The following is a 22,704-nucleotide window of genomic DNA, read 5'->3' as shown; positions in this document are numbered from 1 at the left end:
GCCTGGAGGCAGGCAGCGGCGGCCAAAAAGGTATGCCCAGCAGGGCCTGGGTGCAGGCGAGGCGGGTGGGGCCAACCAAAAAATGGTCTGCCCAGAGGCCTGTGCAGGCAGGCGGGCCGGGCCAAAAAGGTCTGCCCAGCAGCCTGTGCAGGCAGGCGGCGGGCCAAAAGGTCTGCCCAGCAGGCCGGGCAGGCAGGCGGGCGGGCCAAAAGGCTACTTGCCCAGCAGGCCTGGTGCAGGCAGGCGGGTGGGCCAAAATGTCTGGCCCAGTAGGCATGGTGCAGGTAGGGCGGCGGGCGGGCCACCAAAGGTCCTGCCCAGCAGGCTCCTGCCACCCTTGCCCCAGCAGGGCCTGCGGTGCAGGCAGGCGGGCAGGCCAAAGGTTCTGCCCAGCAGGCCTGGTGCAGGGCAGGCGGGCAGGCCAAAAAGGTTCTGACCAAGCAAGGACTGGTTGCAAGGCAGGAGGGCAGGCCAAAAAAGGTTCTGCCCAGCAGGCCCTGGTGCAGGCAAGGCGGCGGGGCCAAAACGGTCCTGCCCAGCAGGCATGGTGCAAGGCAGGAAGCGGGTCCAAAAGGTTCTGCCCAGCAGGCCTGGTGCAGGGCCGGGAGGGCGGGGCCACCACAAGGTCTGCCCCAGCCGGCCTGGTGCAAGGCAGGCTGGGCGGGCCAAAAGGTTCGCGCCCAGCAGGCCTGGTGCAGGCAGGAAGGGCGGGCGGGCCAAAAGGTCTTTCTGCCCCAGCAGGCCTGGTTGGCAGGCAGGCTGGGCAGGCCACAAAGGTCTGCCCAGCAGGCCATGTTGCAAGGCAGGAGGGCAGGCCAAAAGGGTCTGACCCTAGCACGGCCTGGTGCAGGCAGGTGGGCAAGGCCAAAAAGTCTGGCCCCAGCAGGCCTGGAGGGCAGGCCAGGTCGGGTGGTGGGCCAGGCCAAAAGGTCTGCCCAAATGGCCTGGTGCAGACAGGCGGGCAGGCCAAAAGGTCTTTGCCCAGCAGGCCTGGGTGCAGGCCGGCGGGCAAGGGCCAAAAGGTTGCCCAGCAAGGGCCTGGTGCAGGCAGGCAGGGCGGGCCCAAAAGGTCTGCCCAGCAGGCCTGGTGCAGGCAGGCGGGCAGGCCAAAAGGTCTGCCCCGCAGGCCTGGTGCAGGCAGGCGGGCAGGCCAAAAGGTCTGCCCAGAAGGCCTGGTGCAGGCAGGCGGGCAGGCCAAAAGGTCTGCCCAGCAGGCCTGGTGCAGGCAGGCAGGCGGGCCACAATGTCTGCCCAGCGGGCCTGGTGCAGGCCGGCGGGAAGGCCAAAAGGTCTGCCCAACAGGCCTGATGCAGGCAGGCGGGCAGGCCAAAAGATCTACCCAGCAGGCCTGGGGCAGGCAGGTGGGCCAGGCCAAAAGGGTCTGCCCAGCAGGCCTGGTGCAGGCATTTGCTTTGGAGGGGGCCAAAAAGGTCCTGCCCAGCAGGCCTGGTGCAGGCAGGCGGGCAGGCCACAAGGTCTGCCCAGCAGGCCTGGTGCAGGCAGGCAGGCGGGCCAAAAGGTCTGCCCAGCAGGCCTGGTGCAGGCAGGCGGGCGGGCCAAAAGGTCTGCCCAGCAGGCCTGGTGCAGGCAGGCGGGCGGGCCAAAAGGTCTAGGCAGGCGGGCCAAAAGGTCTGCCCAGCAGGCCTGGTGCAGGCAGGCGGGCGGGCCAAAAGGACTGCTCAGCAGGCTTGGTGCATGGAGGCGGGCGGGCCAAAAGGACTGCCCAGCAGGCCTGATGCAGGCAGGCGGGCGGGCCAAAAGGTCTGCCCAGCAGGCCTGGTGCAGGCAGGCGGGCGGGCCAAAAGGTCTGCCCAGCAGGCCTGGTGCAGGCAGGGTTGCGGGCCAAAAGGTCTGCCCAGCAGGCCTGGTGCAGGCAGGCGGGCGGCCAAAAGGTCTGCCCAGCAGGCCTGGTGCAGGCAGGCGGCGGGTGGGCCACAAGGTCTTGCCAAGCAGGCCTGGTGCAGGCCAGGAGGCGCGGCCACAAGGTCCTTGCCCAGCAGGCCTGGTGCAGGCGGGCGGGCGGGCCACAAGGTCTGGCCCAGCAGCCTGGTGCAGGCAGGCGGGCGGGCCACAAGGTCTGCCCAGCAGGCCTGGTGCAGGCAGGCGGGCGGGCCAAAAGGTCTGCCCAGCAGGCCTGGTGCAGGCAGGCGGGCAGGCCAAAAGGTCTGCCCAGCGGGCCTGGTGCAGGCAGGCGGGCAGGCCAAAAGGTCTGCCCAGCAGGCCTGGTGCAGGCAGGCGGGCGGGCCACAAGGTCTGCCCAGCGGGCCTGATGCAGGCCGCGGGCACGCCAAAAGGTCTGACCAGTAGGACCTGTGCAGGCAAGGCGGTGGGCGGGGCCACAAGGGTCTGCCCAGCAGGCCTGGTGGCAGGTCAGGGCGGGCAAGGCCAAAAGGTCTGCCCCAGTCAGGCCGGGTGCAGGCAGGCGGGCTGGGCCAAAAGGTCTGTCCAAGCAGGCCTTGGTGCAAGGCAGGCTGGCGGGCCAAAAGGTCTGCCCAGCAGGCCTGGTGCAGGCAGGAGGGCGGGCCAAAAAGGTTCTTTGCCCTACCCCGCAGGCCTGGTGCAGGCAGGCAGGCGGGGGCCACCAAAGGGTCTAACCCAAGCCAGCAGGCCTGGTGCAGGCAGGCGGGGCGGGCCACAATTTCTGCCCAGCAGGGGCCTGGTTGCGGCAGGCGGGTCGGGAGGGCCACAAGGGTCTGCCCAGGCAGGCCCTGGTGCAGGCAGAGGCGGGCGGGGGGCCAAAAGGTCTGCCCAGCAGGCCTGGTGCAGGCAGGCGGGCGGGCCCAAAAGGTACCTGCCCAGCAAGGCCTGGTGCAGGCAGGCTGGCGGGCCCAAAAGGTCTGCCCAGCAGGGGAACCTGGTGGCAGGCCAGGGCGGGCGGGGGCCACCAAGGTCTGCCCAGCAGGCCAACCCATGGTGCAGGCCCAGGGTGGGGAGGGCCACAAGTTTCTTGCCCAGCAGGCCTGGTGCCAGGCAGGGCGGGCGGGCCACAAGGTCTTGCCCAGCAGGCCTTGGTGCAGGCAGCGTGGGCGGTGGGCCAAAAAGGTCTGCCCCAAGCAGGCCTGGTGTCAGGCATGGCAGGTGGGCCAAAAGGTCTGCCCAGCAGGCCTGGTGCAGGCAGGCGGGCCGGCCAAAAGGTCTGCCCAGCAGGCCTGGTGCAGGCAGGCGGGCGGGCCAAAAGGTCTGCCCAGCAGGCCTGGTGCAGGCAGGCGGGCGGGCCAAAAGGTCTGCCCAGCAGGCCTGGTGCAGGCAGGCGGGCGGGCCAAAAGGTCTAGGCGGGCGGGCCAAAAGGTCTGCCCAGCAGGCCTGGTGCAGGCAGGCGGGCAGGCCAAAAGGTCTGCCCAGCAGGCCTGGTGCAGGCAGGCGGGTGGGCCAAAAGGTCTGCCCAGCAGGCCTGATGCAGGCAGGCGGGCGGGCCAAAAGGTCTGCCCAGCAGGCCTGGTGCAGGCAGGGTTGCAGGCCAAAAGGTCTGCCCAGCAGGCCTAGTGCAGGCAGGGTTGCGGGCCAAAAGGTCTGCCCAGCAGGCCTGGTGCAGGCAGGGTTGCAGGCCAAAAGGTCTGCCCAGCAGGCCTAGTGCAGGCAGGGTTGCGGGCCAAAAGGTCTGCCCAGCAGGCCTAGTGCAGGCAGGGTTGCGGGCCAAAAGGTCTGCCCAGCAGGCCTGGTGCAGGCAGGCGGGGCGGGCCACAAGTTCTCCAGCAGGCCTGGTGCAGGCAGGCGGGCGGGCCACAAGTCTGCCCAGGCAGGCCTGGTGCAGGCAGGCGGGCGGGCCAAAAGGTCTGCCCAGCAGGCCTGGTGCAGGCAGGCGGGCGGGCCAAAAGGTCTGCCCAGCAGGCCTGGTGCAGGCAGGCGGGCGGGCCAAAAGGTCTGCCCAGCAGGCCTGGTGCAGGCAGGCGGGCGGGCCACAAGGTCTGCCCAGCAGGCCTGGTGCAGGCAGGAGGGGTGGGCCACAATTTCTGCCCAGCAGGCCTGGTGCAGGCAGACGGGTGGGCCACAAGGTCTGCCCAGCAGGCCTGGTGCAGGCAGGCGGGCAGGCCAAAAGGTCTGGCCAGCAGGCCTGGTGCAGGCAGGCGGGCGGGCCAAAAGGTCTGCCCAGCAGGCCTGGTGCAGGCAGCCGGGAGGGCCAAAAGGTCTGCCCAGCAGGCCTGGTGCAGGCAGGCGGCCGGGCCACAAGGTCTGCCCAGCAGGCCTGGTGCAGGCAGGCGGGGCGGGCCACAAGTTCTGCCCAGCAGGCCTGGTGCAGGCAGGCGGGCAGGCCACAAGGTCTGCCCAGCAGGCCTGGTGCAGGCAGGCGGGCGGGCCAAAAGGTCTGCCCAGCAGGCCTGGTTCAGGCAGGCAGGTGGGCCAAAAGGTCTGCCCAGCAGGCCTGGTGCAGGCAGGCGGGCGGGCCAAAAGGTCTGCCCAGCAGGCCTGGTGCAGGCAGGCGGGCGGGCCAAAAGGTCTGCCCAGCAGGCCTGGTGCAGGCAGGCGGGCGGGCCAAAAGGTCTGCCCAGCAGGCCTGGTGCAGGCAGGCGGGCGGGTGGGGCCAATAGGTCTGCCAGCAGGCCTGGTGCAGGCAGGCGGGCGGGCCACAAGGTCTGCCCAGCAGGCCTGGTGCAGGCAGGTGGGCGGGCCATAAGGTCTGCCCAGCAGGCCTGGTGCAGGCGGGCGGGCGGGCCACAAGGTCTGCCCAGCAGGCCTGGTGCAGGCAGGCAGGCGGGCCAAAAGGTCTGCCCAGCAGGCCTGGTGCAGGCAGGCGAGCTGCCCAAAAGGTCTGCCCAGCAGGCCTGGTGCAGGCAGGCGGGCGGGCCAAAAGGTCTGCCCAGCGGGCCTGGTGCAGGCAGGCGGGCAGGCCAAAAGGTCAGCCCAGCAGGCCTGGTGCAGGCAGACGGGCGGGCCACAAGGTCTGCCCAGCGGGCCTGGTGCAGGCCGGCGGGCAGGCCAAAAGGTCTGACCAGCAGGCCTGGTGCAGGCAGGCGGGCGGGCCACAAGGTCGGCCCAGCAGGCCTGGTGCAGGCAGGCGGGCAGGCCAAAAGGTCTGCCCAGCAGGCCTGGTGCAGGCAGGAGGGCGGGCGGGCCAAAAGGTCTGTCCAAGGCCTGGTGAGGCAGGCGGGCGGGACAAAAAGGTGCAGGGCCTGGTGCAGGCAGGCGGGAAAAGGGAGCAGGTGGGCCGGGTGCCCAGCAGGCCTGGGCGGGACAAAAGGTCCTGCCTCAGCCGGCCTGGTGCAGGCAGGCGGCGGGACAAAAGGTCTGCCCAGCAGGCCTGGTGCAGGCAGGCGGGCGGGCCAAAAGGTCTGACCAGCAGGCCTGGTCCAAGGCAGGTTCGGGCAGGCCAACAGGGTCTAGGGCCAGCAGGCCTGGTGCAGGCAGGCGGGGCGGGCCACCCAGGTTCCTCCTGCAGGCAGGCCTGGTGCAGGCAGGCGGGCGGGGCCACCAGGGCAAAGGTCTGCCCAGCAGGCCTGGTGCAGGCGGCGGGGGCGGGCAGGTCTGCCCCAGCAGGCCTGGTGGCCAAAAAAGGCCAGGCGGGCGGGCCAAAAGGTCTGCCCAGCAGGCTGTTGCAGGCAGGGCGGGCGGGCAGCCAGGCCTGCCCAGCGGGCCTAGGGCGGGCGGGCCCAAAGGTCCTTGGGGCCCAAATCAGGCCTGGTGCAGGCAGGGCAGTCGGGCGGGCCAAAAGGTCCTGCCCAGCAGGCCTGGTGCAGCAGGCGGGCGGGCCAAAAAGGTCATGCCCAAAAGTTCAGGCATGGTGGCCCAGGCAAGGCGGGCAGGGCCACAGGGTCTGCAGGCCTGGTGCAGGGTCAGGGCGGGGCGTGCAAAAGGTCGGGCCCAGCGAGGCCCTGGTTTGCCCAGGCAGGGCCGGGTCGGCCAAAAGGTCTGCCCAGCGCCTGGTGCAAGGGCAGGCGGGCCACAAAAGTCTGCCCAGCGGGCCTGGTGCAAGGCAGGGCGGGGCCCGAGCGCAGGGTCGCCCCAGCGGCCTGGTGCAGGCACGGCGGGGGCCAAAAGGTCCTGCCCAAGGCAGGGCCTGGGCGCAAAAAGGCATGCCGGGCGGGCAAAGGTCGCCCAGCAGGCCTGGTGCAGGGCAGGCGGGCGGGCCAAAAAGGTTCCTGCCCAGCAGGGCCTGGTGGGCAGGGAGGTGGGCGGGCCAAGGAGGTTCTGCCCAAAATCAGGGCCTGGTGGCAGGCCAAAAATGGGCCGGGCGGCCAACAAAAGGGGTTCTCAAGCAGGCCCGGTGGGCGGGGGGGGGGCCCGAGCGGCAGGCCAAAACACCAGAAAGTATGTCCTTCTCCTCCTCTCTCTCTCCGACTCTCTCTCTCTCTCTCTCTCTTGTTTAGGTGTTAGCTGACAAAAATGAGGAGGTGTAGAGGTAGGTCTGTACGTATTTGTATTATGCGTAATGTGGGTCTCCTTGCCAATGTTATTCAGAGTTCAAAATTAGATTGCTTCACATTCATGAAGCCTGTTTATCGTGTTCAGTACTCCCTTAGTACCATAACCTGACAACATAAACAATATCCTTAATTTGGTGATAAGGTTCATCAATAAATGCTTTATACGGTAGACATATTTATTGAATAGATATATCTATTGAATAGATATGTATCATTTATGGAAATCAGGAGCAGTAAAAATAAATTTTTCTTCTTGACTAAGGATCACTTTGATTCTACGCTTAAACAAAGGATTGAAAGTTTGACCCAATTGTTCTTAGACCATTTCAGAACTGCAGATCATCTAGCTGAAAAATTCTGATATTTACGACCAAAGAAAGTGAAAATTATCGAATTTGTTAATGGGAAGACTAAGGTATTGTTTGCAATATGAACCTTATAGAGCGGCATCTCGGACCATTCAGATACAATGAACGAGATACCGACTGTAACCCCTACCGGTATTTAGGAGTAGACTTGTAAGCTGTGAAACTGACCGTCTGCCGAAAATATATGGGTGGCTTACTTAACAAGCACCACTAATTGCTTGTTTGATTTTGGGTCTAGATCCAATATATAAGATACCATATAAAACTAATATATAATATATCTGCAGACTCTACTGATTATAGAATGACCAGTGACAGACATTTTGGAGGGTGGGTTCCCCCTGACAGACGCACTGAAAAAGGGGGTTTAACTGGATCTAGATCCCACTTAGGAGATACCGATTAAAATTTATACTACAATAGCACTGCACATCCTAGAATACTATGCTGGTAATGACAGACATTTTAGTGGGTGGTTACCCCCTGACAGACGCCCCACAACGAGTGGGGAGGGGAAGTCAGGATCTACATCCAGCATTGGAGATACCAAGTAAAATTTGTACTACAATAGCACTGCACATAATAGAATGCCGTGATGGTAATGACAGACATTTTAGTGGGTTGTTACCCCTGACAGACACCACACAACGAGTGGGGAGGGGGAGGGGGAGACAGGATCTGCATCTAATATTGGAGATACCAAGTAAAATTTGTACTACAAAAGCACTGCAAATCCTAGAATGCTCTGATGGTAATGCCAGACATTTTAGTAGGTGGTTACCCCTTCACAGACATAACCTACCTACGATTGGAGGGTAGAGATGGGAAACCTTGAAATGATTCAAAATCTATCATAGGGCAATATTAATATTAGGAATATGGTAATTATCAGAAAATCGTGAGCCTGATAAAATGTAAAAGGCAAAAAATTCAAGAAATATTGTGATGTTTCAGGATAAGAATTACTGCCGGGGTTATTTTTAAAAAATTCCTATTGATATATGGAATATTTCACTTCATTAATTCCATCACATCTATATAAAAAACTATGTATGAGATTTACTAGGCTTGGTCTACTTTCTATAGTTTCACACACACAAACAACACACACGCACCTAAATATATATATATATATATATATATATATATATATATATTATATATATATATATATCTATATATATATATATATATATATATAATAGTTAGTACTCACTTTGGTGTAGAGTTATTACTTCACACAAAGTATTATTTTATCTGAATGGTGGGAGGTCACAAGTGTGACAGCAGCTACAAGTATGTGTGCTGAGCCATTTTTGAACAATTCACCAGTCATATGGTGCCACTCTCAATTCCTCTAAAAAGCGAAATGCAACATAAGTGGTCTCATTTTAATAGCGTCATTAGTCATTTTCTTTTTTTGCCTATAGTTAGGGCACTGCAGACATGTCGAGGTTCGTAGCCAAACAAGTATTACCATAACTGAATTGTTCTTTAGTTGCTGTTGGTTCGTGTGGATGAAATGAAATTTTTATCGCATATGGGAGTTCGATTGATATTAAGACCAAAGTCCCATCATAAAGAGCCGTTTTAACACCCGCACATTCACAAAGAGATGCTGTATCACACCACAAAGAATTACTGGAAACGGAAATGTGAATGAATTGTCCAGTATAGGCGGCTAACTATAAACATTAAAACATTTTCACCCATTCTATTCCCCCTCCCGAAGTTGACGATCATACAACTTGGAGCTCCTGACTCCCAAATTAAGTTGGTCTACAATATCATGTCAATTATCTAATCCACTTATTTTCCGCTGCCTCACTCAAGTTGATCTGTACGCTATCACCAAGTATCAGGTACCATATATCTTCAGGGATTGTGTTTGTCTCTTAACTTCCCGCCGGCAGGCACCACAGGCAGCCTATATAATGTGTTTCAGTACATTCTATCGATGCTGGCTTTGACGACCATTATTCGGCTAATTTTTCTCCCTAGTAATATTTTTACTTTAATTGTTCATTATATCCAGTAGACAGGCATTAACATCATATTATATCCTCACGTCTGTTCAAAGTATTTACCATTGCTAATATGATTTATAATGCGTCTCGAACAGTCATAAAAATCGGACAACCGAAAGTGCAAATGTGTCAGCTGTGTGCAAGGCATAGGGCGTCAATCACTGGAGTAGCGATCTCCCTGCCGGGAGTGACTTCGGAATGTCGTATTGAAAGGTCTCGGTCCAGGTCTTATTACTATATTTTATTAACATTATTTTTTAATCTTTTTATTTATTTTTTTTTTTTTTGCTCTATCACAGTCCTCCAATTCGGCTGTGGTATTTATAGTGTGGGGTTCCGGGTTGCATCCTGTCTCCTAGGAATCATCACTTTTTTTACTATGTTGCGCCGTTTCTAGGATCACACTCTTTCTGCATGAGTCCTGGAGCTACTTCAGCGTCTAGTTTTTCTAGATTCCTTTTCAGGGATCTTTATTATTATTATTATTATTATTATTATTATTATTATTATTATTATTATTATTATTATTATTATTATTATTATTATTCTACCCAATTTCACAGAGAAAAATTACCTTACGAAAACAGGTCTATGCACTCCAACCATTGTGGTCAAGGCCGAAGCATCTGCTCTTGGATCTAAGCAGTGTCAAACATAAATGGTTCCTGTGTGAATACAGGAGTTTCTTTGCATATAGTAGCGAAGCACTAACTAAACAGTAATGTAGTACAATCACTAAACACTGACAGTCACAATGCACTTACTCAGTAAGCACTCACACTTACATACATTCACCATACACACACACAAACACACACACTTACCTTACACTCACACACACACACTCACTTAACATACACACACTCAATAACACAAAACACTGAATACCCAACACTCACTAGGCACTCACTATACACTAAATGCTCACTAAACACTTAAAACACTAATTTACTAAATACTCATTATAGCCCAAACACTCTGTAAACATTCACTAAACACTCACTTAATCCTAAACATTATTTAAACACTAAACACTCATTAAACACTAAGCACTCATTAAATACTAAATGCTTACCAAACCCCAAATACTTATTAAATACTAAACAGTGAATGAACATCCACTCATTAAAAACTTAGTAAACATTTACACACTAAACATTTACTAAACACTAACATTCACAAGACATTCACTAAACGCTCACTTAACATTCGCAAAACATTCACTAAAACCCTAAACACTCACTGAATACTTACACATTAAATATTCACTAAACACTACCATTCACAAGTCATTCACTTAAAGCTCACTTAACATTCACAAAACATTCACTGAAACCCTATAGACAAAACATTCACGGAATAGTTTCACAATAAACATTCAATAACATTCACATAACATTCACTAAACCCTTAAGACTCAGTAAACATTCAATGAAAACTGACACATTTTACAATCACTAAACCCTAAACATTCATCCAACACTTTCTCATAAACATTCACTAAACGCTTACTCACTAAACCCTAACAATTCGCTAAACACTTACTCATTAAACATTAACGATAGAAAAAATTGACAATAGCACTAATTTTTCATTTCTCTTGTTTTCTTTACATTAATGCTAGGTGATTATTTTCTTTTGGTCTAGTTTGCTCTTATATTTGTTCATAATCTTTTTGAGAGAATGGAAATGTTCGAAATAACTTAGTGTGTGGAGAGATTGTTTAAAAAGCAACCTCTGTGTCCTTCCTCGGCCAGGTGTATTATATCTGACGAATTTTACACCAGCCGAAAAAAAATCGACTATAATAACAATATTCATTCATAAAACTGATAATACAAAAATGTATCCATGATTTCATTAGTATGAAAGTCAGTTGAAACCAAAAGAAGGTAGTCCTTCGATAAAACAGACCGAGTAGGATATAGCACAATTATTATGATCAGTATCCTGACTATAGCGTATATATTACATATGTATTATTATCTATTTAATGGGTGCGTATTACTCTATTTAACAAATGTTATGTACATAGACATCTTACAGCAATAACTCTAATAATGATAAGAACTTATATGCTACTTTACAGTGCCAATCTTCCAGCCACCGCTACATTAATTTTCATCTCGTAAACAAAGCTAAAGCGAGTACTGTAATTGAAGTCAGTTGCTTGCTTGACAAAATAATAATATGACTGAAATATTATGGGCTTACAGATAACTGTTATTTAGGTGAAACAAATCAATAATTTTTTTGTTAGATCAGCCATCCTCAACAGAGGCTCCGCGGAACCTTAGGGTTCCGTGAGAATTCATGTTTTATTTAACTATTTGTTATTCATAAGTATATATTTTTCTTCGTTAAACATGGCGTGAGAAATCGTAGTCCTATCATTTATTTTATCGTAACATATCGTGCGAGATTTTTTCCTCTGTTTTACTAAAGGTAATTATTACAAATGCTTATTTATATATAGAATATATAATATATATATATATATATATATATATATATATATATATATTATATATATATATATATATATATATATATATAATATATATTATATATATGTATATATATATATATATATATATATATATATATATATATAGTATGTATATGTATATGTATTATTTATATATATATATATATATATATATATATATATTATATATATATATATATATATATAATATATATATATATATATATAATATATATATCGAGCAACAAATGTCCTTCAATATCTAATTTGCTCTACCTCGGAATTAATATATTTTCATATATATTCAGCAGAAGGAGAATTTTTTAGTCGATAAGAGATTTGCTGGCTCAAGGGTGCGAACCATCGACACCTTCAAATCCAGGAAGACAGTGAAGCTTAAACCCACAACGCCACCGGAAGAGGATATTAGTTAGGAGACTGCATCAACCCCCTCGACCTCGGTAGCGTTGTAGTGCTTTTGACAGCACGTAGCCATTATATAAATCATATCACATTACCTTGATTCATATACAGATATCGAGCTACAAATGTCCTTTAATATCTAATTCGCTCTACCTCAGAATCAATATATTTTCATATATGTTTAACTGTAGAGGAATTTTTTAGTTGATAAGAGATTTGCCGGCTCACGAGGGCGAACCATCGACACCTTTAAATCCAGGACGACAGTGAAGCTTAAACAAACCCACAACGCCACCGCAAAAGGATATAAGATTATGCTGCCTTCCACCTCAAATACCTGTCGTTCTCAGGTATTTGAGGTGGGAGGCGGCATAAACTTATATCCTATTGCAGTGGCGAGGTGAGTTTTAGCTTCACTGTCGTCCTGGATTTAGAGATGTCGATGGTTCACGCCCGTGAGCCGGAAATCTCTCATCGACTAAAAAATTCCCATTCAACTAAAAAATTCCCCTTCGGTTAAACATATATGAAAATATATTAATTCCCAAGTAGAGCAAATTAGATATTAAAGGACATTTGTAGCTCGATATTTGCATATGAATCACGGTAATATGATATGACTTATATAATGGCTACGTGCTGTCAAAAGCACTACAATGCTACCAAGGTCGAGGGGGTTGATGCAGTCTCCAACAAAACTACGAATACCTGAGAGCGACAGGTATTTGATGTGGCAGGCAGCATAAACTTATATCCTCTTGCGGTGGCGGGGTGGGTTTAAACTTCACTGACGTCCTGGATTTGAATGTGTCGATGGTTCACGCCCATGAGCCGGCAAATCTCTTATCGACTAAATAATTCCCCTTTGGTTAAACATATATGAAAATATATTAATTCCTAGGTAGAGCAAATTAGATGTTAAAGGACATTTGTAGCTCGATATTTGTATATGTATCACGGTAATGTGATATGACTTATATATGTATCACGGTAATGTGATATGACTTATATAATGGCTACGTGCTGTCAAAAGCACTACAACGCTACCGAGGTCGAGGGGGTTGATGCAATCTCCAAAACTACGAATACCTGAGAGCAACAGGTATTTGAGGTGGCAGGCGGCAAAAACTTATATCCTCTTGCGGTGGCAGGGTGGGTTTAAGCTTCACTGTAGTCCTGGATTTGAAGGTGTCGATGGTTCGTGCCCGTGAGCTGGCAAATCTATTATTGACTAAAAAATTCTCCTTCGGTTAAACATATATGAAAATATATTAATTCCGAGATAGAGCGAATTGATATACTAAAGGAACATGTAGCTCTATAATTGTATATGAATCACGTAATGTGATATGACTTATATATATATATATATATATATATATATATATATATATAAATATATATATGTATATATTTATGTATGTATATGTATATATATATATATATATATATATATATATATATATATATATATATATATATATATATATATATATATATATATATATATATATATATATATATATATATATATATATATATATTAGAAATAACCAATACATAGTCACGTGTGGAACAGATCCTGATGTGAGTTAGAAATATATATATAATATATATATATATATTATATATATATATATATATGTTACGCAAAATGTGGATAATTTCCAAATGTGTACATTTTGCAAATAATTTTGCCTATTGTGTACAATTTGCAGGCACCAAGCGCTGCCAAATTGTACACAATAGGCAAAATTAATTGCAAAATGTACACATTTGGCAATTATCCACATTTTGCGTAACATATATATATATATATATATATATATATATATATATATATATATATATATATATATATATTTCTACTATATTAGGATCTGTTCCACACGTGATTATGTATTGGTTATTTCTAATATATATATATATATATATAGATATATATATATATATATATATATATATATACGGTGCTTCAGCATTCAATTATAAAAAGTCCAGAAGGAGTCCATGATACTATATTTAAAAGGCCAAGTTTATTTCATATGAGACGTTTCGCACAACTGTGTGCATCATCAGTCTGTGAATAAAATACAAAGACATATTAAAATCATATAAAGTTAAAAGGAATTCACAATTTTAAAAAATAAAGTCTAAAAAGATTAAAAAGAGCAGTAAATAAAAAGAGAGACTACTAAAAACACCAACCGTCCATGATCAGAGGTGAAGATGGAATGAGTTACAGTTGGCAGAAGAGAAGCGACGACAACTATGCCAGGTACAGAGGTGACGAGGGACAAATTACCGTTTAATGAGGGCACCAGTCTTTTAATATATAACGACTCAAGCATTGTTAGTTGGTCAGGATGTTTTACATAATCAATTATTGTAAAATGTTCTTTTTTAATTTCAGTCTTGCATATTATTGAGTGGTTTCTGATATTGGAAAATTCTGGTTGTTTTATCCTTTGACCTGTACGGAAGCTAAAGCCCAAATGGCTTACAATATCTGACCCTCAGCAACCTCCGAGTCGATCCAACGTAAGAGCCCGGACATCCAGGGCATGTGAATTTATAAATAACGTTGGATCTCATGAAGGGCTGAAGGCGATCTTTAAAGTTAAAAAACGATCGAATAGTGCAAGGATTACTCGACACAAGCCTGACTTTAAGACACGGAATTTCCTGTTCAATTATACGAGTGAGGTTTAAGATAAATTTTGAATCTGAAAAATACGGAACAGTTAGCATAAATATTTTCTTCGGTACATCAAAAGTAGTTGTTGATGGATGCAAGAATTTGTTAAGTACCTTGTTGGTGATTTTATGTACTAAATCTTGTGGAAATGAATTGGCTTTGAAAAAGTTTGCCAAGAAAGACATTTCATTGTGAAATATTTGCCATGAGGAAGAATATTTGAGAGCTCTATTAATCAGCGTATAGATGGTGTTGAGTTTAAATGAGTATTGGCAAGAGCTATAAAAAGTTATTGGTTAAACCCGTATAAGTTTCGTTTTTCTGTATACTGCCGTGGTGAATTCCGAGTTATTTCTCGTTACCTTAATATCAAGATATGGAAGGCTGCCCTCGCTCTCTACCTCCATAGTAAAATTAATCTGAGAATGAGCGTTATTAATGAATTCTAAAAACAAGGAGCACTGCCATGAATGTCTAAATAAAACAAAAGTATCATCCACATATCTTCGATATAAAAATGGTTAAAATTAGGGTCACAACCGTTTAAAAGTTTTGATTCTAAATCAGACATAAAAAAGTTAGCAAAAATAGGGCCTAAAGGAGACCCCATAGCAACTCCATCGACCTGCGAGTAGAGTTGTTTATTAAAAATGAACATCGAATCTTGCACAGCAAGATCGAGAAACTGTTTAAAAGTCAACCGGTCAAAACCATGAAATGTTGTATCATCATCAATAAAAATTTTGTCAAGTATAATATTAATAGTATCATTTAGTGGAACATTTGTAAAGAGGGACTCAACGTCGAAGCTGACCATGTAATAGTCCCCATCTTGCTTAGTGATTAATTGCTGGAATTCATAGCCGTTTCTTAAGGAATATTCATTGTTACTTAATTCACACCGTAATCCAGCTAAAAATTTCGAGATAGAGAAAGAGGGGCTATTATATGCAGCCATAATTGGTCTAAGCGGCAAGTCAGGCTTATGTATTTTTGGTTGTCCATATAGTATGCTAAATGACGAACCAGTAACAAACAGTTGTTGATAGATAGTTTCATTTATAATGTTGTCATTTTTAATTTTTCTAAGAAATCTGTTGATCTTATCTTCCGCCCTCTTATATATATCAAGAAATGTTGGTTCACCATGAGACTTAAACTTCGTACAGTCAGATAAGATATTTTCCATTTTCCTGACATAATCATTTTTGTTCAAAATAACAACTCCCTTGCCTTTATCAGGTTTACATATAACAATATCTTCTCTCTCTTTAAGTTTCAACAGTATTTTCAAATCATTTGGTCTAAAAAATGGTGTCCAGTTAGTTTTAAGATTGAGGTAAGTTTTATGAGTTAGGTTGGAAATCTTCAACAGAAAATTTGCCTTCTGTATATCCCTTCCTTGGGCATTAATCTTTACGAATGAAATATGAAATAATACACATTTTAAAAGAGGGTTTGGTTAGCGGGACAGACTTCATTAACCTCCTTTCACGAAAAATGCATATTACCACGATTCGATGACCACCAGCCCACGTGAAAGTTGCTTGGCTCTCTCAATGGATTTCTTTTGAATTATAAAAACATACGTTTTACTTTCATATAAAGAAATGCACATGAGCAAATAAGACAATAAAGTATGCAAATATGAATTTATGAAACTAAAAGAATGATTTAACCAAATTCATACATATTTCTGAATACTGAGAGAGAGAGAGAGAGAGAGAGAGAGAGAGAGAGAGAGAGAGAGAGAGAGAGAGAGAGAATGGTTAATGTTGACATGAGAGAGAGAATGGTCAATGATGACATTTCTATACCATTCAAAATTTTTTGCCAACCCATACAACTAACAATGAAGATACGCGATTAGTTGAAACCTGAATTGAGTAAAAAAAGGTAAATCCTGATTATATCTTCCTCAATCAATCAAAATGTTGACGGGGGAGCAACAGCTTGAAAGAGAGACAGACAAACAGATTGAGTAAATGACCGAAAGACTGGCGTCAAACTTGATCGATAATTCAATCAAAAGATAATGAAAGGAAGCTCCCAATGAGACGTTCCATTCGATATCTCAAAGATATTCTTTTCCTTTCTCTTCAGCAAAGACTGGGGAGAGAATCCAAAACAAAGCACTTTCAAGGAAAATATCTCACAAAGAGATAAAGCAACAAAATGCTCGAAAAATGAGGATTGTCAAAAATAAGCTGCTATATTTCGTCATAAGGAAGAATTGCACCATTATTCTACTTGAAGTACGACCTTGAAATTCATGGCTCCTGTGAATATTATCGGAGTAACAAACGCAAATTTACGACCGTGAGAGCAGCAGTTTGTCTATATAACTCTTTCTTAGTGTTATGCCAAAGGGCTTTTCGTCTTTTAAAAAGCTCTCATAGTGTCGAAGTACGCATCGACATCACTTGCTTTGACCTTATAGCAATGGCTTTGCTTCCATCTATCAGTTTTCTGTAAACGAAAAACATTGTTGCCACTGTCTGTCCGTCCGCTCTCAGATATTAAAAATTACTGAGGCTAGAGGGCTGCAAATTGGTATTTTGATCATCCACCCTCCAATCATAAAAAATCCCAAATTGCAACACTCTAGCTTCACTCTAGGTTCAGTAGTTTTTTTTTTTTAAGTTGGTCATGGCTCGTGCATCTGGCAGCGCTTTCAGGAACCATGGGACGCACCTTCACTCTATCGCATCTGGTGAGCAACTGGCGAGCTGCCGAAGAAACTTCGACGCGTTTTTTACTTGTTTTGATTTTTGCTAAATTCCAGCGACATTTGCTCAAAGTACGGATGGAATGTCTCTAAATGGGATTTGTCGTTGACATAAAAAATATTTTAACAAATGTTATAAGAATAGTCTTAATACTGGGTCGTGATTTAAGTTTCAATAAACTAAGTCAGGGCGCTAGAAATGGAATCAGTAAGACGAAATTTCCACTTGGTTATTCAATTTGATTTCTACCGTTTCTGCTTAATAATTCATTGCTCTGTTATAATTATGTGAAAGTTAGAGAAAATTTTCCCTTATAAAAACTGTTACCAACGGTAATGATCTGATAAATCGAATATATATATATATATATATATATATATATATATATATATATATATATATATATATATATATATATATGTATGTATGTATGTATGTGTGTGTGTGTGTGTGAGATGAAAAGGGTTATAAATAATAATATGTTTAATATGCCAATGTGATGTACTGTGACTCTTTTTGGAATGCGCAAATTACCCAGAGAAACAGTCCAAAGCAATAACGTGAGAAAGCTGATAAATCATTTCTGAGATGGCGTGATATGAAGATGTTTATTTAAGCGGGTCAACGTTCGTTCTGTAGTTATGTGTGAGATCATGGGATCTTGTTCAAGTAACTTTGGAAACTGGCTGCAACCAGTTTATAGAGGCGTTACCGAAGTGTATGAGTTCGTATGTGCGTGTGCGCCTCTTCCGTTCATAATGGCATCTTTAGCCAAGTCTATGGGAGACTTACGGAGACGTCTGTGGGAGAAAGGCAGAATGCTGGGGATAGCTCTGCGAAAGTTTATTTACTTCTGTGTGTGATATTCTGGGCTGGAGATGGGTAAGTGTTACCTTACTTTAGCCAAAGGGATGGCTTGTTGTCTGTTTGACATTTTTGTAAAGATGTTCATTTAATCTTTTGACTTTGTCTTTACACATGTGGAGAAGAGATTGGTGTGACTAATTACTGATTGAGACATTTTAATATTGGGGGTTTAACTAAGTTAGTTAGTCTGTGAGACTTGAGTTATTATCTTTCCATTGTTAAATAAATATTATATTTTTATATCTCTGACTCTCATTTGATGACCTGTTAGATTGGAGAGAAAGAGAGGTTGCAAGTAGAGAGAGAGAGAGAGAGAGAGAGAGAGAGAGGGGAGGCTATGCCGGTGATTGCTTGGAGAGAGAGAGAGAAAGAGAGAGAGAGGGGGGAGGCTATGCCGGTGATCGCTTGGAGAGAGAGAGAGAGAGAGAGAGAGAGAGAGAGAGAGAGAGAGAGATTGAGTGTATTGCCAGTTGCCTACCTCCTTGGCATGACGCATACCAAATGAAATACGAGATTCTTACTTCGTAACATATATATATATATATATATATATATATATATTATATATATATATATATATATATATATATATATATATATGAATAACTTGATCACGAAGTATATAAAACGTGATGCTATCTATAAATAAAGGTTTTTGCCACGAAGGAAAAAATGAAAAGCGTGATAGCCAAGCACTTTCGGTCTAGTGCGACCCTTTAGTCAGGCTCAACTGATCGTACAGAGGAAAAACATAGTCAAAGTAGGCTTAATATCCAAACTGACATTAAAGGTGTGGCTGCCTAAAAATCGTTTATCCTGCCCTCAGGCGTTTCCTCGTTTCTGTAGAGTGAAATCGACCTTACTGCTAATCTTGCAATGTCAGTTTGGATATTAAGCCTACTTGACTATGTTTTTCCTCTGTACGATCAGTTGTGCCTGAGTAAAGGGTCGCACTAGACCGAAAGTGCTTGGCTATCTCGCTTTTCATTTTTTCCTTCATGGCAAAAACCTATATATATATATATATATATATATATATATATATATATAATATATATATATATATATATTATATATATATATATATATATATATATGAATGTCTTTTTACTATAATAGAACAGTATAATATGAAGATAAAAGGCCCATAAAACACTATTGTAACGTTAAAATAGTGTTTTATGGGCCTTTTATCTTCATATATATACATATATTATATATATATATATATAATATATATATATATATATATATATATATATATTTATATGTGAGTGCGTGTGTGTTTGTATGCGCGCGTGTCTTACACACATTAACAAATTACTATTCTACTGAAAGCCATTTCACGACACGTCATTCTGGAACAATGGCCTGCGCATGCGCCATACAGCTCTCATGACGCAATATCTGAGGCATCATTTCCCGAGAATGGAGGCAGATATCACTTTGCAAGATTCCACTACTAAAGGTAATTATTACAACAATGAATCAAGTTAGTCGACGAAGCGAAGGGGAGGAGGAGGAGGAGGAGGAGGAGGGGGAGGAGGAGGAGGAGGAAGCCATTAGTGCATTAGAATCAGCGCTGGATACGTGGCAACGTTTCGCGTTTGTTTCTGCTAATAGAGAGAATACTCTCCAGTCCCCCTATGAAACTGATAAAAGGAGATTAAAATGAATTTGTCGTGTCCTTTCTATGAACAAGCTTGGAATGATACCTTTTTCTCTGTGTATTTTGATCAAAACCGCATGAAATATTCGCTTGAATGATTTACCCGTTTTTCAAAAAAAAAAACGCCTTCTTACAATTGTAATAACTCGAAGAAATTGTTAATTTTTTCAGTTTCAACATTAAAAGATATAATTTTAAAACTACAGCAATTTAAGATATAATGTTAAAACTACGGCAATTTTAGATATAATTTTAACTCTACGGCAATTTTAGTCAAGTCAGTATGAAAAATTGAACACATGACGAAAAATATGGATGAAATACAATTTGACTGATAACTTTTGCAAATGATGGAAAAATAATTGTTGAAGGGATTCTTCTTATATTTTAGTTGAATGCATTAAACTTCCAAAAACGTTCAGCCTTCTGTGTTGAAGGATTACCCACGCTTTCACTGAACAAAAAAAATGAAACATTTCAAACGATGAAAAGCAATAAATAAAAAGCTATATATGAAGACAAACAACTTTCCATTTGTTGAGCGACTCTGACCCCTCCAATACCTTTGAAGCTTCCTTGTGAAGAAGACAGAACCAAAATCACTTCTTTCTTCTTCTTGCTGAGAAAACGAGAAACTCTTGTGCCTTCATGAATGGCTTTTGTTCACGAAAACTTTCAAAGTTGCAATAACAATGAATCCGCACAGACAAAAACAGAACTTTTCCAAACAGTTTACGTGCATATGAGTTGCTTGGGCTAGAGAGAGAGAGAGAGAGAGAGAGAGAGAGAGAGAGAGAGAGAGAGAGAGAGAATATGTTGCAAACTCTTTGTAAGTTTTGGCAGATTGGATTAACTGTGGAACTTACCACTAGAATAGATGCTAACTTTACCAGCCATTTCTAACCGAGGCATAGAAAGGCGACGGACGGTTACAGGAAAGAAAATACAATTAAATGGTTATATGAGAGAAAATACAATTAAAACTAGAGAGAAAAGGAGGGTAGGGAACTTGTTCCAAATTTATCAAATAAAGGAGAAAATTATTTTCAATAGAATCAAATTAAATAAGAGATGAAAAGCTGGCTTTACTGATGATGATATCATAATAATGAATCACTTTTTCATCAGAATCAAATTAAATAAGAGATGAAAAGCTAGCTTTGCTGATGATATCATAATAATGAATCACTTTTTCAATAGAATCAAATTTAAATAAGAGATGAAAAGCTGGCTTTGCTGATGATACTTTTATAATAATCAATCACTTTTTCAATAAAATCAAATTAAATAAGAGATGAAAAGCTGGTTTTGCTGATAATGATATCATAACAATTAATCATTTTTTCAATAGAATCAAATTAAATAAGAGATGAAAAGCTGGCTTTGCTGATGATGGCATCATAATAATCAATCATTTTTCTGGCAGCGGTAGCAATAGCAATAATGATGAAGACAATAACGATGCAATTAAACCTGAATTTCACGACGTACCTCCTACAGGGTAAAAAAAGGGAAATGTGACTTTACCTTTGGATAATATAAAGTTTTGTACAACGTCAACGTCAACTCAAATCAAATATGAACAAAGCAGAATGAGAGAAATATATGACTTTTTCAAACAAAACCCTTCGGGAAAAGGAATCTTTTGAATTTTGTAGGTGGGTATAGCAGCATGCTCCTACACTCCATTTGATGTATATCAATAAACGTTTTGAATTTGAATTCGAATTGGAAAGGCAGTCTCAATTACTTCAACACCAACCTCTCTCAATTTCCTGGTCCCCCATTCTTCGAAGGGAAATCCTTCGTCAGCTATAATAAGAAACAAGTAAAAAAAAAACCCGATCAAGAAAAAAAAAAGATTGTCGATACAATAAAACTGCGGTGGCAATATTATTCACCGAGAAAGATATTATTCCATTATACTATTTGAAATATGGTCACTACAGATCGTAAACGAACGTATAACGTTTATCATCGCTTGTTTCACACTGCCAGGCCTACAAAATATTGAGAAATATATATTATATCTATATATATATATATATATATATATATATATATATATAGATACATATATATATATATATATATATATATATATAATATATATATATATATATATATATATATATATATATATATAAATATATATATAATATATAACGTTTATCATAGCTTGTTTCACTGCAGGTCTACAAAATATTGAGATATAAAATATTATTATATATATATATATATATATATATATATATATATATATATATATATATATAGACATTACACATATATTAATATATATATATATATATATTTATATATATATATATATATATATAATATATAGACATACATATATATATATATATACATATATTATTAATATAAGACTATATATAGACATACATATATACGTATACTGTACATACTGTTACATATTTGGTTGGCTTTGACTGGATGACATTAATATCAATTTAGAGGTTACCTTATGGGCCACTTATCCAGAACCAAATATACAAGCAAATGTAACAAAAGCGAAAAAGTACCTTCTGATTACTCCATTTAAAACTAAAGGAATGTCGCCAGGAAAGCCAGTAATCACATTCAATTACCTTATTTATCACACAGTTCAAACAAGTAGAATAAATCCTGGCCGGTACACAATCCAGAAAAATAAGTTCATTAAGTATCTTACAACAAAGTTCACAGTTAACTGGCTTTCAGAACACAATAGATTTTTTTTTTACACATTGGTAACGCAATGTGGGTCCTGTGGCTCGTGATTACTTGGTTGATGTGAATCTCAGTTTCAACATCCGGGCTTGCTTAGAGCAAGGCTGAATTAATAATCTTCCAAGGCCACTTCTCACAGGAGTGATCGGTGGCAGAACACGAGGGACAAGATAACATGTCTCGGGTAATCAAATATTGCAATGTGCACTACTGCAATTGAACTTGATCCAACACGCCTTCCGTTAACAACTTAGGGGCGACTTGGCGCCCAGGTCGCTTGTGACCTCATAGCACGTGTGGCAGTGCTAAAAAAATGGCTACGGCCAGAAATGAGGATGTAATA

The 22,704-nt window shown here is 43.8% G+C and overlaps 1 protein-coding gene across 1 annotated transcript; it reads left to right on the top strand.

Annotated features, from left to right (window-relative positions):
• The first annotated feature begins 257 nt into the window (after positions 1 to 257).
• Positions 258 to 16,630, top strand: LOC135214676 (ribosomal large subunit pseudouridine synthase B-like). The gene is made up of 2 exons (XM_064249012.1): positions 258 to 1,047; positions 16,467 to 16,630. The coding sequence occupies exons 1-2, from the start codon at positions 258 to 260 to the stop codon at positions 16,628 to 16,630; spliced, it is 954 nt and encodes a 317-aa protein (XP_064105082.1).
• The last annotated feature ends 6,074 nt before the right edge of the window (positions 16,631 to 22,704 follow it).

Source organism: Macrobrachium nipponense, chromosome 46, assembly GCF_015104395.2.
Source record: "Macrobrachium nipponense isolate FS-2020 chromosome 46, ASM1510439v2, whole genome shotgun sequence".
Taxonomy (NCBI): Eukaryota; Metazoa; Arthropoda; class Malacostraca; order Decapoda; family Palaemonidae; genus Macrobrachium; species Macrobrachium nipponense.
The sequence above is the reverse complement of the archived record's forward strand: the minus strand, read 5'-3'. Positions and strand labels throughout refer to the sequence as shown.